Source organism: Ipomoea nil, unplaced genomic scaffold (assembly GCF_001879475.1).
Source record: "Ipomoea nil cultivar Tokyo-kokei standard unplaced genomic scaffold, Asagao_1.1 scaffold1932, whole genome shotgun sequence".
NCBI classification, from domain to species: domain Eukaryota; kingdom Viridiplantae; phylum Streptophyta; class Magnoliopsida; order Solanales; family Convolvulaceae; genus Ipomoea; species Ipomoea nil.
Genome location: NW_017618360.1, coordinates 370,800 through 387,744, shown reverse-complemented (window position 1 = coordinate 387,744; position 16,945 = coordinate 370,800). Strand labels below are relative to the sequence as shown.

The following is a 16,945-nucleotide window of genomic DNA, read 5'->3' as shown; positions in this document are numbered from 1 at the left end:
AGGCGCAAGTCTTGATTCTCTCGAAAACTAGTTCTGCCCTGCAGTGGTTTTAATTTCCTCGCCACAGACATTTAACAAGACGCATCCCTTCGTCGGCGTTATTAATAACTCAATACGAGGTTTTTTCCAGTGCATAAAGAATATGAGCCAAAAAGAAGATAATGAAATCTAGTGATAGCTTCAGCTTGCAGATGCATGTAAGGCTCTATCAAACTCACATATTTGAAGACAACCACTCTTGAGTTGTCAATCCAATGTTTCATTTTCAGATTTTTAACTTTCAATCTCTGCTATTACTCTCATCGATCTATTGAAGCTTGGGCATTTTCACCATTTTTTCTTTTGACATCTCCATCTCCATTACTCGGGCGTTTGAGTGCCGAACTAACTCGAAGAGTTTATATCTAGGAACCCATCTCAAACCCAAACTCTCACACCTTATGGCAGGGATTGAACTTTAGTGGCACTCAAGTTTTAATGCTCATCTATCTGCTAGAGACTAAAGATAACGTTGACTTTATCGGTGGTTCAGGGGTGAGTTCACTGACGTATCACCACCTATAGATGAAGGTATTTTTTCAGATTTATTGCTCGGATTTTATGTCTCTTTCTGGTGTTCGAGTTTCTATCGATTTTTCTGGCGTTGGGTGCTTTGTCCGGCGAATGGAATGTTTCCGGCTTGTTCGCCTCTGTTATTTGACCCTTGTATGTGGATGGTGTTTCTCTGAAATGGCGCCTGGAGTATGGACTGCATTGGAGATGCTTGCGGATGTTCCCAGTTTCCGATGGTCCTCGATTTTTCCGCCCATGTTGGGGTGGTTCCGTCTGTGTTAGGGTGATTGCAATGGTGGTGAGCAAAGGTCCGGTGTGTTCTGTTTGTTATTCATCTAAAGATAACGTTGAGAGAGAGAGAGAGAAATTAAAGAAGAATGAAGGAGAAGAAGGTCCATACGAAAGAAACTAAAAATGAATTATTTATGTCAAAAAACATATCTACCCCTGCATTTAACGGCTGAGACGGAAAGAAATCACGGAAGGATGGTAGCAGGTCACATTTCGCAACTCAGAGGACTACGAATGGTAATTACTGAAGTTAGGGACTATAGCTGGTGAAACCACCAAACTCGAGGGACCTTGACTAGTATTTACTCAATTTTTTTATAATGAATAATTTTTTTTAAATAAAGCATTATATACATATAATTCTAAATTAACTAAATGCATATGTATTATTTTTGTTGTAGGTACTAATTTATTTAATTAATAAGAGCAATAAATTGTCATATATACTTTTCTTCAACAATAAAGAAATCAATGATTTTTTTTTTAAATTTCCATTCCTTGTTGCGACAAATTGTTTTGAGAGTTTGTCCATGACAATTGCTACAATTGCTGTCAATAGAGGATGATAATAAATAATTCAAAATATATGGTTACAATAGATATTAATATAATGATATAGTAAAAATTAACTTACAAATTTCGTTATAAGGTTTTCATGCATTGATAAATTTTTGATGTGTAAACTTGTTCAATTGGAGCTAGTAGGATGTTAACATTGTCAATTATTTGGAAAATGATCCTACCGTTTTAGAGTCCATGTGTAATTGTATTTATGATCAATAACTTTGTTGTTAGGCCGCGCAGGTCTGACAATGATGTAAGAACAATTTTGTCCGATAAAAAAAATAATAGTATAATATTTGTAAATTAAGTAATGTACAATTGTACCATTATAAAAAAAATACAAAAAAATATTAATACCATAATGGCATAAATCATTCCAATAATGTAAAAGCATAATTGAAATATTAAGTTTTGTTCTAAATATAATCAAAAGAATATTAATTAAACAAAACAAAAAAAAAACTTAACCTAAATTTGTTTGTTTGTTTTTTTTAATAAAAAATTCAAGAAAATCAAATGACTTTAAAGTAGTTCCTGATTTATAATCTTTGATGCTCAACTTTGAATGCTATGTATTTAGTTGAGCTAATTATTTGACTAAAGTTTATGTTAAATTTTATATTATATATTTTTTAATACATTTTAACATATTCATAATATATGTTTAACAATTATACCAACTATACTTGGGATGAGGTTCAAACCTAAGACCTTATATAAATTAAGAGTATGTTAAGAATAATAAATAGTTAACGGAATATTCCGTTACTAAAGTTTAAACTAACGGAATTTAGGGTTATTTAAGGGAAGAAAATAATATAATAGAGGGTAAATAAGGAAAATCATTAAAAGATACTAAAATCAAAATAATATGAACCATTCATTTTAAGAAACAATTAGTACCGACATTTTTTTTGTTCCAGTTAAGGGCCTAACATTATTCGCTCTTATTAAATTTGTAGATATATATATATATATATATATATATATATATATATTGGATATAAAAGGATGGGAGAATACCCCAAGACTTCAAGAGAGGTTCCTCGCCATTACACTTCTAGTCTAACAGCATCCCACTTTGTCTTCCTCCAAAGTTTGACACACCTCATCCGAGGGTGACAAAAGATTAAATTGCACAACAAGATTCCTAGTACCCTTTTTCCATGCCCATATCAAATTAAACCTTTAAACAAAGTCCAAGATTCAGCTTCACCTAGATGAAGGGCAATTGAATCCTTTTATGTGTGCGATGGTTGGATTGTTACAATGCGATAAGTGATAGCATCGTTGATAGTAATCTCTATTAACCGTATGTGTTTGCACAACAAGTTTTAATATCGTTTTGTTCAAAACGATGTCGTTTTGAGCGAAATGATTTTTTAAAATAAAACGGCCGGCTAAACTGCCTAGTTGGTCGAACCGATCAATTAGTCAGCTTGCCGGCCACAACTAATGCTGAAATCATGTTGGCATAGCCTTGACGTTCCGAGGGCCTAGCTGGCATCTAGACGACTGCTACCTAGGTAAAATTTTACAACACTGCTGATGAGCATTAGCATAAGTAACCAAGGGCATTTTAATATATCCCATTCAAATTAGAAATTATGCTCCAAATTTGTCACCTAATTATTAATTAAGGATACAGACTGGAAATCAAAAACTCTTCACACAGACTACTTATGTTAAAGTCATAGAAATATTCTGGACAAAACACATTCATTTAATTACTTAGATTAGAATGTCATATTCACCATAATCCGATCCGGTTTCCGGAGGATTCCGCCCTGCTAACTGCTAAGCGTCGGCTGCCAAGGAAAATCTGGTTGTTGTCCGCCGAAGAATATCCAAGGTAACATTTCCTCCGGGATATCCAGCAGTTCATCAAACTCCGGCTCTCCGACGACCTGCCAGGGGATTGGCGACGAATTCACAACAGCTGCTTCGTCAACGTTCAGTGAATTAGTGACGACTGGGTGGGTTTGTACATCTTCCAACAGGCGACGATCATGAACAATAATGTCTGCGGAACTTTGAACAGTTTGAGGTGGTACTCTTACATCAGTATCAGTGACGAAATTAGTGGACACTGTCACTGAGCTTCCCAACTCATTATTATTACCACCATTTTGGGACAAAATTTCATCATTCGCAGCAGCAATAATTTGTTCTTGCGGGGGCATGTTTCCATTACTATTGGTTTCTTCGACTGCTGGCATAAACCCGAACTTTTTGTGACGGGGGCGTCTAGGTTGAGAGGACGAGAATTGCATTGTTCGTGACCGGCGACGATTTCCATGCTCCTCCACTGGCCTCCATTTGTTGTCACGACACCTCTGCAAATGACTAGCAACTTTTTCTCTTGTCAGACCTCGCACTTTCATCTTCTCCCATATTTCCTTCGGATAGCAATCTATTTGTCACAAAAAAAATAAATAGTAATTGAAAACAAGCAAAAAGTGTCAAATAGGTTATAAATTTATCATCTTAATACATTTGAGTCACTGGACTTAAAATGTGTGCAATCAAACCATCAATCAAGTAATATAATGTTGGTTTAATTGCACACTACTTGCACGTACACTTTATAAAGATAAACAATTCATTATATTATCACATTTTTTCCTAACAATAATATAAAGAAGTTCGAACACGTCTACATGTTATATGTGACCTGTAAAAAATAATATTAGGTCAGCTCCAAAATAATAAAGGTAAGGTGGAGGTAACTTCACCCTAGTCAAGGTCACAAGTTTAAATCATTTTTCCCTTTGTTTGAGCTGATCAACTATAGATAATTTAGGTTGATTTACTTCTTTGTGATACTTTAACTGTTAAAGTCACAAAGTGAGGTTTATTCACATTCAAAAGGATGATAGGAAATAGGATTTCTCTCGTAATCCAAATAAGGGTAAGGTGCAGTGAGACAGGAACGTACTTCCTTCTCCAAGCTGATTGACGGCGTCAATGAATTTGGCATGGAGCTCTTCAGTCCACTTAAACTTGGCCCCTCTTCTCCTGGGCAAATGATTAATGTTGTTTGAATCTGTCGAGGTCTGATTGTCGGTGAAAACAATGTTGTTTTGTCCATTGATTAACGTTTCTGCCGCCATGCTTATATCCAAAGCCTGACTACTGTGATTCATGAGTCTTCTTTCCCTATACACATGTTGCCACAGGTACTTCAACATGTCTACCGGAAATGGTTTTTCCAGGTAAAGGAACACTCCTTGCTCTATAGCGCTCCTTGCCACCTCATCTCCATTTTCATCCTTTTCGTCATTAATCTCTGCAGTATTATTGATTAAACAATAATGTATTGTTTACCAGATTACATTAATCTTTGTAAAATGGATATATATGACACATAACACCTAGGTCGAATAAAGTACTTACGGACGACAAGCAATTTTCTTTTAATGGCTTCTTGGAGGAGTTTAACGTTAATTTTCTTGTCTGGTTGGTAAAAGTTGGCCATTAACACATCAAATTTCTCCTCGCCATTGCAGAGTCTTGACAGTGCACGGCTTGCACTTTCCACCACAGTCACTGCCAAAGTCAATTCAAATTAATAATTAATTCCAAATTAAGATATATGATTAGAGTTCATAAATTTAATTATTTTAGCTGAAAAAATATTACATAATTCAACTATATAAAAACTGATCGTAACAATAATATGGTATACGTACTAAAAGTTAATAATGAATTAAATAGTTTATATTATTTCCGTTTTGATGTTGATCTGACATTCCTCACGCTTTTTTTTTTTTTTTTTTTTTTGGAATTAAAAAAATCTTGAAATTATTACTTAAATATTGAATTTACACATAAAACCATGCTTTTATGTAATAGCTCCAAACCACGTCTAGTTATTCACAGCACCACATAGTTCACATGTGGCCCAGTCTACTTATTAATTTATTATACCTTACAATTATTCAATTGTTATATCCTACACCACGGCGCACATAGCACTGTGCGCCGCGCGCCTCCCAAAACGACGTCGTTTTGGGTAGTGTTGGGAGGCGCGGTAGGAAGTTGCTGAAATTATGTGTATTTGTTCACAACGTTATGTGTATTTGTTCACAACGTTATGTGTATTGGTTCATACAGTTATGTGTATTTTTTATACAATTATGTACATTCTTTTTATACAATTATGTACATCCGAATCAGAAAATCTGTGTGTATTATGTTAAGAGTTGATGTGTATTATGTTAAGAGTTGATGTGTATTATGTTAAAAGTTTATGTTTATTATGTATTATGTTAGATTATGTATATTATCTTTTAAAAAGAGTATGTATATTTTGTTATATAATTATGTACATTCATGTATAGCATTATGTGTATTCTAGTATAACATTATGTATATTCTTGAACAGCGGGTTTTTTTTTTTTTAAAGAAAAAACTACTGCCATTCACTGGGACGGGAAATTTAAAAATAAAAAATAATTAAAACGACGTCGTTTTGCATCTGGGCGCATAGTGCAACGCGCACCGTGGTGTAGGATATAAATTGCCACAATTATTAATATTTACTCTCTTTTTTTAAAAACATTATTAATATTTACTTGTTATAATTTATAAATATAATTAAAGCAAGGAACGGTGGTTGTTAGTTGTACATATACGTTACTTTTTACCATAAATAAGGGAAATAAATAAAATAAAATGAAATAAAATAAAGATGAATACTCCACTAAATGTGTTTAGTTTGCAAAAATTCTATTTAGTTTTTTTTTTTTAAATAATAATTAAAATATGTACCCAATTACGCATCATGGGATTTGAGCTGTGTACGACAACTGTTTTATATATATATATATATATATATATATATATATATATATATATATATATATATATATATATATATATATATATATATATATATATATAAAATTGATTTAATTTGAATAATTTATGTAAACCCTAAGAATATTTTTAAAGATATTTTGAGTGAAAAAAACGAAAATATAATTAAGAAAACAATATTTAGTACTATACTCAGACACTCAGTATTTGATGGACATATATTACATGTAATTGATTATCTGCAGATTTAGTACCTGCATGCACTGATCTTTTTATTAAAATCAATGAAAATTTCATATTTTAGTCTTTCGCTTTCAACTGTGTTGACTTAAAAGGTTACTGTTTTTGTTCTACCAATTAGATTCATGCGGCATGCAAAAACTTAACACAAATAAATTTTATTAAAAGTCTTAAAACATAAATTTATATTTTTTAAAATTAAATAAAAAGACGAAGAATTGAAGTTGATAATTATACCTTCATACGAGAATTGCTTAAGAATCTCTGCAATCATGGAAGTTCCAAACTCCTTAGCATTGGCGACGAAATTCACGCGATGCTCAACGATTAACACATGAACATCATGCATACGCCGTGGCGGCTGGAAATCATCAGTAACAACCTGCGAGAAACTGTGACAAAAACCTCCGAATTCTCCCATGTCGACTAGCCGAAAATTGTGAGGAAAATTAGGAAAACCCGCCGCCATAAGTACTGTTACTTTGTTGATATAGTGCAATTAAGCTTGCATTGGGTGGGCGGCAATATACGCATAGTACGTGCACGTACATATTTAATGCTGATGAGTGAGTATTATGAGTAGGGAGAAGAATAGGATAAGACTGAATTAATGCCACTGCTGCCTCCATTAGCAACTCACTATGTTAATTGTGCTCATTAGCGAATAAATATGTTACATTATGCAAGTAAGAGTGGGTTAGTGCATATGTTTAATAGAGCTTATTTAAGAGTTTAAGCTATTAATAAGCTATAAGATTTGTTTGCTAATGTTTCTAAAATAAGCTCGTAGCTTAAAATAAAAGCTTATTTTGAAATGCTACCTTAGGTAGCATTACAAAATAAGCTAGTAGCTTCATAATTTATTTATTTTTTATTCATCTTCATCATTATTATTTTAAAAAAATAACATTATTACTCTTCCCAATTAAAATCCTTTTTCCCTTTTCCTTTATCCGCAACTTTCAATGCAATTATTATTATTATTATTATTATTATTATTATTATTATTATGAGATGAATGAGATTCACAATAATATTGCTACTTCATTATGGGATGCTAGATCATGATTATGCTAATAATTTTATTTTAAAATATTATTTTTTTAAAGACAAAATGTTAAATTTTAATATGTAAACCAACTAATTTAAATTTTAGGAAGATGTCATTTTTGTCTTTTTACTTTTATTAATTTATCAAAAAGCTAATTTTACCAAACACTTTCAAGCATAATAGCTAGCTTAACAACTTTTAGTTTATAGCTCCTAACTTATAGCTTTTCAGCTTCAGCCCCTTTTAAGCTTTCAGCTACATTTTTAGCTAAGTTTGTCAAATATAACCATCATCGGATAGTAGTTGTAGATTTTTCAACTCGAATACATGGTGGATTTCATGGTAACCAGGTTAATTAATGATGTCCTTAGCTAATTATTTTAATTATTACATCGGAGTTATTAGATGTAGTTGAACACAGAGGTTCTCTTGAGGTCTTGGGAATATATATATATATATATATATATATATATATATATATATATATATATATATATATATATATATATATATATAGGGAAGGGATTAGGTGCATTTGTGGCTTCTCATGCGGTTGTGCGGTAGATTAATGTGCGTGAGTTATATACTCAATGTACGTGAGTCGCGTGCTTAATGTGCCTGAGATTTGTACTTAATGTGCGTGAGTGTGTAAGTTAATGTGCGTGAGTTTTGTACTTAATGTGCCTGAGTATTGTGCTTAATGTGCGTGACTTGAGTTCAGAATTACAAGCTCAGAAGGAAGCAGAACAGAAAGAGAATGTGTGTGAAGCTTTTCTGATTGTGTGTGAATGGATGGATATATGTAAACGCACATATGGCTGTTCTGATTTTATGATAAAAACAAGTCAAAATCCATTCCTCCACCACTTCGAAACAAAAAATAAGAAGAAAATGCAGTAGTGGATGCGCATAATTTTCACAGCAGCGGATGAAGAACACACTCACGCACATTAAGCACACAACTCACGCATCTTTGGCACAAGACTCACACACCTTAAGTACAAAACTCACGCACATTAACATTACACACCCACACACATTAAGTACAAATCTCAGGCACATTAAACACAATACTCACGCACATTGAGTACAAACCTCACGCACATTAATCAACCGCGCAACCGCACGGGAAGCATTCAACCGCACGAGAACCTTACACTATATATATATATATATATATATATATATATATATATATATATATATATATATATATATATATAATCACAGTTGAAACCGGGTCAGATTTGTAGTTTTTTTTTTTTTAACAAAATATATTTTATTAATCAAAGGAATTAGAGGGACTTACAAAAGATGGTTCAAAAGTGACCATAAACCATACTTAGCCCTTTAGATTGAGCCCATACTAATCTAAAGAAATCTAAATAAAGAACAGACCCAAAAACCCCAATAACAGGTCAGGTATAAAGAATGAAAGAAATAAAATAAAAGAATTGACCCAAGCCCAAATAACACTACTGAAAATTATGGAATTTCCGACCACCTGAAAGTTATCTTAAATAAGTCGAAAGCCTTGTTCTGACCAATTTTGGTATCCGGAAAAACGTTTGTTGCTATTTCCGATCACTTTTTACTTTCGACTTGATTTAAGATCACTTTCAGGTGGTCGAAAATTCAATAATTTCCAATAGCTAGCGGCAGCATAACAGATGTTTCTTAGACTAGAATGTACTGTTGCGCCACCATGTCGCACCACCGCAAAGTTGCAATGCCGCGACTCTGCACCACAATGCAAAGATGCAACAATGCCAACACGGTCGCAACACTCCACGCCAACGTCTCGTCAAATCTATTGGCTGGCCAAATGGTGAGCTGTCGTAGGCTCCCAAATTAAAACCTTACAAACGTAGTAGCGGGAGTAAGGATCGATCCCACGAGGAGTAACTAGTTTAACTTTTGTGCTCAAATTAAAGGTAGGGGGGTTTGGAATATATCGAGAATAAAGATAAAATAAAAGAGAATTTAAATAAACAAGAAATTTAATTGAACGAATAAAGCAATGAAAATAATATATCGAAAACACTTATAATAGGAGACCTTGGTTAGTAAAGATCCACCACCGGAATTCAACACTGATCATTGATTAATAAAGTAATTAATATGCAATTGAATATTTGTCGTGAAATTATTTCGTTTCTGTTTTCCCTTAGTTGTAGGTAAATAAAGCACAAGCGGTTTAATTACCCCTAACTACTAAATAATCTAAGACAAGCGCTATAGATTTAATTTAATAGCAGCAATAGGAACCAGGAAAACCGACAAACTAAATAACACAAGCACAAGCGGTTGCATTTAATTTAGGAAAATATTCTACCCGAGACCAATTATCACTAAGCCGTCAATAATTAACCTCAGTTGCTACTGAATATTAGAATAATTTGTAGCACAACATTATCTAATATAGCAAATAATTATATCAATTATATAACTAGTAGGCCTCCCTAGCAATTAAATGATACAACTATTCAAATAATTTAGAAGAATATTTAATACTCAAATGCATAAAAATATATATAATAAAAATAAATAAATAACCTTACAGCATAATGAACTCCGGGGCTTCAATTCACTAAACCAAACTAGAAATTAGCCACGAATGGACATTGATAACAACTTTAAAGAATATTCGAGAGGGGGAGAATGAACCAAGAATGAACGATTTACAAATGAAAACTACTACTATTTATAGCATTCTAAAAATAAACACAAATCCACCCGCACCATCCATTTCCTCTTTTTTTTCTCGCCGCATGCACTTCCGCAAAAGAGTCGCCGACGGAATAGCCTTCACATTTGACAATTCAATTCTTGCTATTTTGTCGTATGCGCTGTACGAAAGAATCAAGAAACACAAATGTTTTATTTGTTTTGTCATTTTTGTAGTAATTGGGACGAAAAAAATGCTTAATATTAAATTAAAGTAGAGAGGAAGCTTTTGGGTTCAAAACACAAATTATATATTAACTAAATATTATTATAAAATACTTATTTAACTAATTAATTATTAAACTCTAAAATGAAATAATTATTAAATAATATTAAATAATTAATATAAAAATATTATAAAGATGTACCTAAAATATGAGTGTTAAATGTGCATATCAAATTCCCCAACACTAAGACATTTGCTTGTCCCCAAGCAAAAAAAAAAAGTTATTTGCGAAGTAAATAGAAATGAAATTCCCAAAACTCATAACATATCATGAACAACAATCTGAAGCACCCTGCAATTAATAAGTTAGCACCCTGTTTGAAAATGGAGAAAACTAAATAAGTAAGCCCTCACAGGAATATCACTCATCACTCAAGTGTTTGATGGGTATAAATTTCACTCAAGTTCATTCCTATAAAATTGATCTACCATAGGCTTGCATATCTTCTCAATCACCACTACAAGAGTCATGCATGACACAAATCATAAGGGCTTCTCACAGGTTGTAATGGGGCTAGGGTTAAGGTAGGGAATTTTTAGGAAAGTAGTTTAAACAAAACCTTCAAACTAGAGGAGCAATTAAATACAAAGAATCTAACACCCTTGCTCATCAACACCCTCAGTTTTTCATTCAAAGCATTTCCTATTGACATTTCAACCCAATTATCATTCTCAGAAATATAGAATTCTTCCTCAAAATTACAAGAACTTCTCCTTGCTTCATTTATTTAGGAGTGGCTTCAACTCAAAACTAATTGCTGATTCTTTCTCATTTTTCTCATAAATTTCAGCAACATTTATTTTTTTCAACATACATTCATCATTTCTCCCATTTCTTCATTTTTTTTCAGTCTCCATATTTTTTTTGGAATCATGAATTGTCTTCGTTTTCTTTTTCGTAGAGGACCAGCGACAAATCGGTAATGAAGATACAACCCACCTCATTCTCAATCATATTAACACAAGAAAGTGACCTCCCCCACACTTCTTCCTCACAACCTCACGTAGATTACAAGAATAATTCAAAATTTGCTCCACTAGTTATTCAGCTGGGTGAAGGAATTATTTTTAGATATAAAAGGCTTGTAATGTGGTTCAAAATAAAGAAAAGAATGGCCATAAAGCTCAAAGTGGGTTAACGAAGGAAAATAAATCATGGGACAAACCGGTTATTTGGCTAGTGAGGCTCAAAATCAAATAATGGCCTTAATCACATTTGAATCATGCATGGTCTAATTAGCTTTAAAAGAGAATCAAGGCAAGTTCTAGAGAAACAAAATTATGGAAGAAATCACACAAAAGAAAGAAAATAAGACCGAAGTGTCAGTCAGTGGCTCAAAACACTCACAGGTTTATTGCTTACTTAATCTAGCCACTACATATCAAACAAGAAATGCTAACAAACTAATCACAATTTGCCAAACTATTTATTCAATCATATTATGAATTCCAAGAAGGGAAAAAAAATATAATAAATTTTTTTCAAAATAATACTTATTTTGCATAAAATACTAGTAAAATATTTGTGAAAATTTTTGAAAATTTTGACATATGCAAACAAATAATAAAACTAAATTCCCTCCCCCACACTTATTATCAACATTGTCCCCAATGTTGAACAAAAAAGCACAGAAAAAGGGTTATTGAATGAGAAAAGGGAATAAAAGAAAAAGAATGGAACAAACACACCTTAGGTTGCCTCCCAAGCAGTGCCTTTGTTTATCGTCGTTGGCTCGACTTATGATATTTCTTTAAATTTCCATCGCCTTTTTGAGTACCTTCGATGATTATGATTATTCAAAGAAATAGCCCCTTCATGCAGATTAGGACTCAAAGATGATTTATTATTTTTTTCTTCTTTATTTTCATTAGAAGAAATTTCATCAAATGTAACAAACTTCAAAGAATCAACAAAAATTGTAAAATTATCATCACTAGGAGATTTCATGGTATCATATATATTAAAAGCCACAAGTTTACCATTAGACTCCATTGTAAGCATACCACTATGAATATCGATTTTTGTTTTTGCAGTTTTTAAGAATGGCCTTCCCAACAAAATATGATTATTATTTTCCATATCAAGCACATAAAAATCAGCAGGAAAAACCAAGTTATTAACTTCAACAATCAAATCCTCAATCACACCCCTAGGATATGTAGTAGATCCATCAGCCAATTGAATTATTATACTAGATTTATTCAGGGGTCCAAGATTTAAAGAAGTATAAACAGAATATGGCATGACATTAATAGAAGCTCCTAAATCTAACATAGCATTTTCAAATTTCACCCCACTTATCATGCATGGAATAGTAAACATACCTGGGTCTTTGCACTTTTCAGGAAGATTGCTTTGACTAGCCATAGAGACATTCTCATGCACTTTCCTTTCCTCAACTCCTTTATTTTGTTTATTTTTCAATGTGCATACCTCTTTTAGAAAATTTGCATAGCGAGGTACCTTTTTCATAGAATCTAAAAATGGTTTATTGCTCTCACATTCACGAAAGGTCTCATATAAATCGTTATTTGAGTTTCCTCTTATTGGTTCTAAAAGAGCTTGAGGAAATGGGGGTACTGGTTCATAATCAGAAAAAGAAGAAAGCTTACCATGGGACGTCTCTTTATTATTGACAATGTTACCTGCACTTGTTTCCTTGTCTAAATCAACATTCCTTTCCAGCGACATACTTCTCACAGTAATTGCACTTACATTTTCTTTTGGATTAACCACCGTTTGAGAGGGTAGTTTGCCAGAACTCTGTGCTTCTAACCGACTTACCGTAGTTGCTAGTTGGCCCATTTGTCTTTCCAAGTTTTGAATACTAGCCTTTGTTTCTTGAATACTAGCTCTTGTCTCTTGTTGGAATAGTTGTGTTTCTTGTTGAAACTGCAAAGTGTTAGTAGCAAGAGATTTAACAATATCTTCGAAATTCATACCTGAGCTAGAGCTTTGTGTTGGTTGTTGTCTTGAAGGAAATGGTTGTCTGTACTGTTGAAAATTAGAACGATTCTGAACAAACTGGTTCCCTTGTGAGTTCCCATAGCTAAGGTTTGGGTGATCCCTCCATCCAGGATTATATGTATTGGAGAACGGATCATACTTACCTTGAGGTTGTCCAGGAAAACCTCCAGCCATGTTAACTTGTTCAATAGGTTCTTCTTGAAGAGTTGGGCAGGCATCAGTTTGATGCCCAACTACCGAGCAAATTCCACATGCTTTAACAGTTTGCATATTTCCTACTGCTAATTGACGGACAAGAGTAGTTAAACCAGAAATTTGTTGTTCAAGAGCAGAAATATTTACCTCATTCACATGCTTAGACGGTTGGACTATTCTATTGCCAAACTGTTGAGAATTTGCAGCCATGTTTGCAATTAAATTTCTTGCAGCGTCTGGTGTTTTGTCAACTAAAGCACCACCGCTTGCAGCATCAATCATGCTTCTATCCATTGGAAAAAGTCCTTCATAAAAGTATTGAATGAGTAATTGATCACTAATTTGATGGTGTGGGCAGCTTGCACATAGTTTCTTGAAACGCTCCCAATATTCATACAGGGACTCTCCATTGTTTTGCCTTATACCACAGATTTCCTTTCTAATATTGGCCGCCCTTGAAGCTGGGAAATATTTTTCAAGGAATAGTGTCTTTAAGTTATTCCATGTGGTGATGCTCCCAGAAGGTAGATAGTATAGCCAATCCTTCGCTGAATCTTTCAACGAAAAGGGAAAGGCTCTCAACTTGATTTGTTCTTCAGTAACCCCTGTGGGTTTCATACTTGAACACACCACATGGAATTCCTTTAAGTGTTTGTGAGGATCTTCGCCTGCAAGTCCATGAAAAGAAGGCAAAAGATGAATTAATCCAGACTTTAGTTCAAATTGTATATTAGCATCCAGAGCGGGAAAAGTAATGCATAAAGGTTGCTGATCCAAATTTGGAGCTCCAAGCTCTTTTAAAGTCCGATTTTGAGCCATGGGTTCCTCTTCTAAATCAGAATTGGTAGAATCGGTAGCCAGATCACTAAACTCCAATTTTCTCAAAGCTTGTTTCTTCCACCTGCGTATAGTTCTTTCAATTTCCGGATAGTACGGCAAGAGTTCTTGATTAGCAGATCGAGTTATAGGCATAAACAAAAAGAAAATATATTTTGATTTGCAATTATGTAAAAGTAATGAAAGAAAAGAAAATTATTATTTTGATGATTTTTTTTTTTTTGGGGACAAATTAACGAGAAAAACAAACAAACAAACAAATAAATAAATAAACAAACACAAAATAAGCTAGAAAATCTCCTCGGCAACGGCGCCAAAATTTGGTGAGCTGTCGTAGGCTCCCAAATTAAAACCTTACAAACGTAGTAGCGGGAGTAAGGATCGATCCCACGAGGAGTAACTAGTTTAACTTTTGTGCTCAAATTAAAGGTAGGGGGGGTTTGGAATATATCGAGAATAAAGATAAAATAAAAGAGAATTTAAATAAACAAGAAATTTAATTGAACGAATAAAGCAATGAAAATAATATATCGAAAACACTTATAATAGGAGACCTTGGTTAGTAAAGATCCACCACCGGAATTCAACACTGATCATTGATTAATAAAGTAATTAATATGCAATTGAATATTTGTCGTGAAATTATTTCGTTTCTGTTTTCCCTTAGTTGTAGGTAAATAAAGCACAAGCGGTTTAATTACCCCTAACTACTAAATAATCTAAGACAAGCGCTATAGATTTAATTTAATAGCAGCAATAGGAACCAGGAAAACCGACAAACTAAATAACACAAGCACAAGCGGTTGCATTTAATTTAGGAAAATATTCTACCCGAGACCAATTATCACTAAGCCGTCAATAATTAACCTCAGTTGCTACTGAATATTAGAATAATTTGTAGCACAACATTATCTAATATAGCAAATAATTATATCAATTATATAACTAGTAGGCCTCCCTAGCAATTAAATGATACAACTATTCAAATAATTTAGAAGAATATTTAATACTCAAATGCATAAAAATATATATAATAAAAATAAATAAATAACCTTACAGCGTAATGAACTCCGGGGCTTCAATTCACTAAACCAAACTAGAAATTAGCCACGAATGGACATTGATAACAACTTTAAAGAATATTCGAGAGGGGAAGAATGAACGATTTACAAATGAAAACTACTACTATTTATAGCATTCTAAAAATAAACACAAATCCACCAGCACCATCCATTTCCTCTTTTTTTTCTCGCCGCATGCACTTCCGCAAAAGAGTCGCCGACGGAATAGCCTTCACATTTGACAATTCAATTCTTGCTATTTTGTCGTATGCGCTGTACGAAAGAATCAAGAAACACAAATGTTTTATTTGTTTTGTCATTTTTGTAGTAATTGGGACGAAAAAAATGCTTAATATTAAATTAAAGTAGAGAGGAAGCTTTTGGGTTCAAAACACAAATTATATATTAACTAAATATTATTATAAAATACTTATTTAACTAATTAATTATTAAACTCTAAAATGAAATAATTATTAAATAATATTAAATAATTAATATAAAAATATTATAAAGATGTACCTAAAATATGAGTGTTAAATGTGCATATCACCAAAACCTCCAACAAAATTAGCCCATTTTGTAAGACATTCGGCCGCATAACGGCTGTTGCAGGGCAATCTCACAAGGACAACAAAAGAGGAGGCACGCAAGCCCAAAAAAAACTAATAAATGGCACGCATGCCAACAAATAAAGCACACAGGCCAATAGCATCAGTCCACCCAAGCAGCACCACCAACAGAATAGTAACCAGAACCCCAACGGAATTAGCTACTATGGGCCAGCAGCAAGCCTGGACAAACCGCCAACGGATTTGATAAACCCCTACCCGGCTACCGTTCAGTCCGGGCTAGGATGCAATTTCTTACCGCTTGCACCAATATTGAGGCGTGGTCTATATTAAAGAAACCCACAAGGGAGAAACCAAATAAGCCTAAGACCAACAATACCTCAGAAGCCAAGGAAAGACCTGCAAAATGAAAACGTGACAGAACAAGCAAACGCCACATTTCCTAAACCAATCAGGTCAAAAATCATGATTTCAAACGGAAATGTATAAGGGAGCAACAGACAGACATGAACAACTAGACAACGGAAATGTGTAAGATTACCTGACCGGATTCAGAGCATTGTCAAAACCTCCTACCCGGATGGCGATCTGTCCAAGAAGTTCGAATCACCCGTTGATTCCCGCACTGACACTCATGACTGTGTATGGAGTCTCTAAAATTATATCTCCTCCTTGAAGTACTTGAAGAAGATGACATTGTTGCTCATGAAATTACTTGAAAAAGATGAGAGCTTTGATGAAGAAGATGAAGATTAAGGTTTGGAGCGTGAAGAAGATGAAAGCATTAAGATGCTTAGAAACGACATTATAAATGCATTAAAATGACCTATAAAGGCCAAATGA

At 33.4% G+C, this 16,945-nt stretch overlaps 1 protein-coding gene across 1 annotated transcript; it reads right to left on the bottom strand.

The window, feature by feature from the left end:
• Window positions 1–3,197: 3,197 nt before the first annotated feature.
• On the bottom strand, window positions 3,198–6,889 carry LOC109193860 (two-component response regulator EHD1-like). Its single transcript, XM_019344692.1, has 4 exons — window positions 6,706–6,889; window positions 4,804–4,956; window positions 4,346–4,696; window positions 3,198–3,820 (listed from the first exon to the last, which is right to left on the bottom strand). The coding sequence occupies exons 1-4, from the start codon at window positions 6,887–6,889 to the stop codon at window positions 3,198–3,200; spliced, it is 1,311 nt and encodes a 436-aa protein (XP_019200237.1).
• Between the last annotated feature and the right edge of the window lie 10,056 nt (window positions 6,890–16,945).

Coding starts and splice junctions, on each gene's coding strand:
- LOC109193860 (XM_019344692.1), bottom strand. CDS start 6,889: ATGGGAGAATTCGGAGGTTTTTGTCACAGTTTCTCGCAGGTTGTTACT. Junction 4,957..6,705: donor TAAGCAATTCTCGTATGAAG/GTATAATTATCA, acceptor TGACTTTGGCAG/TGACTGTGGTGGAAAGTGCA. Junction 4,697..4,803: donor AAGAAAATTGCTTGTCGTCC/GTAAGTACTTTA, acceptor ATAATACTGCAG/AGATTAATGACGAAAAGGAT.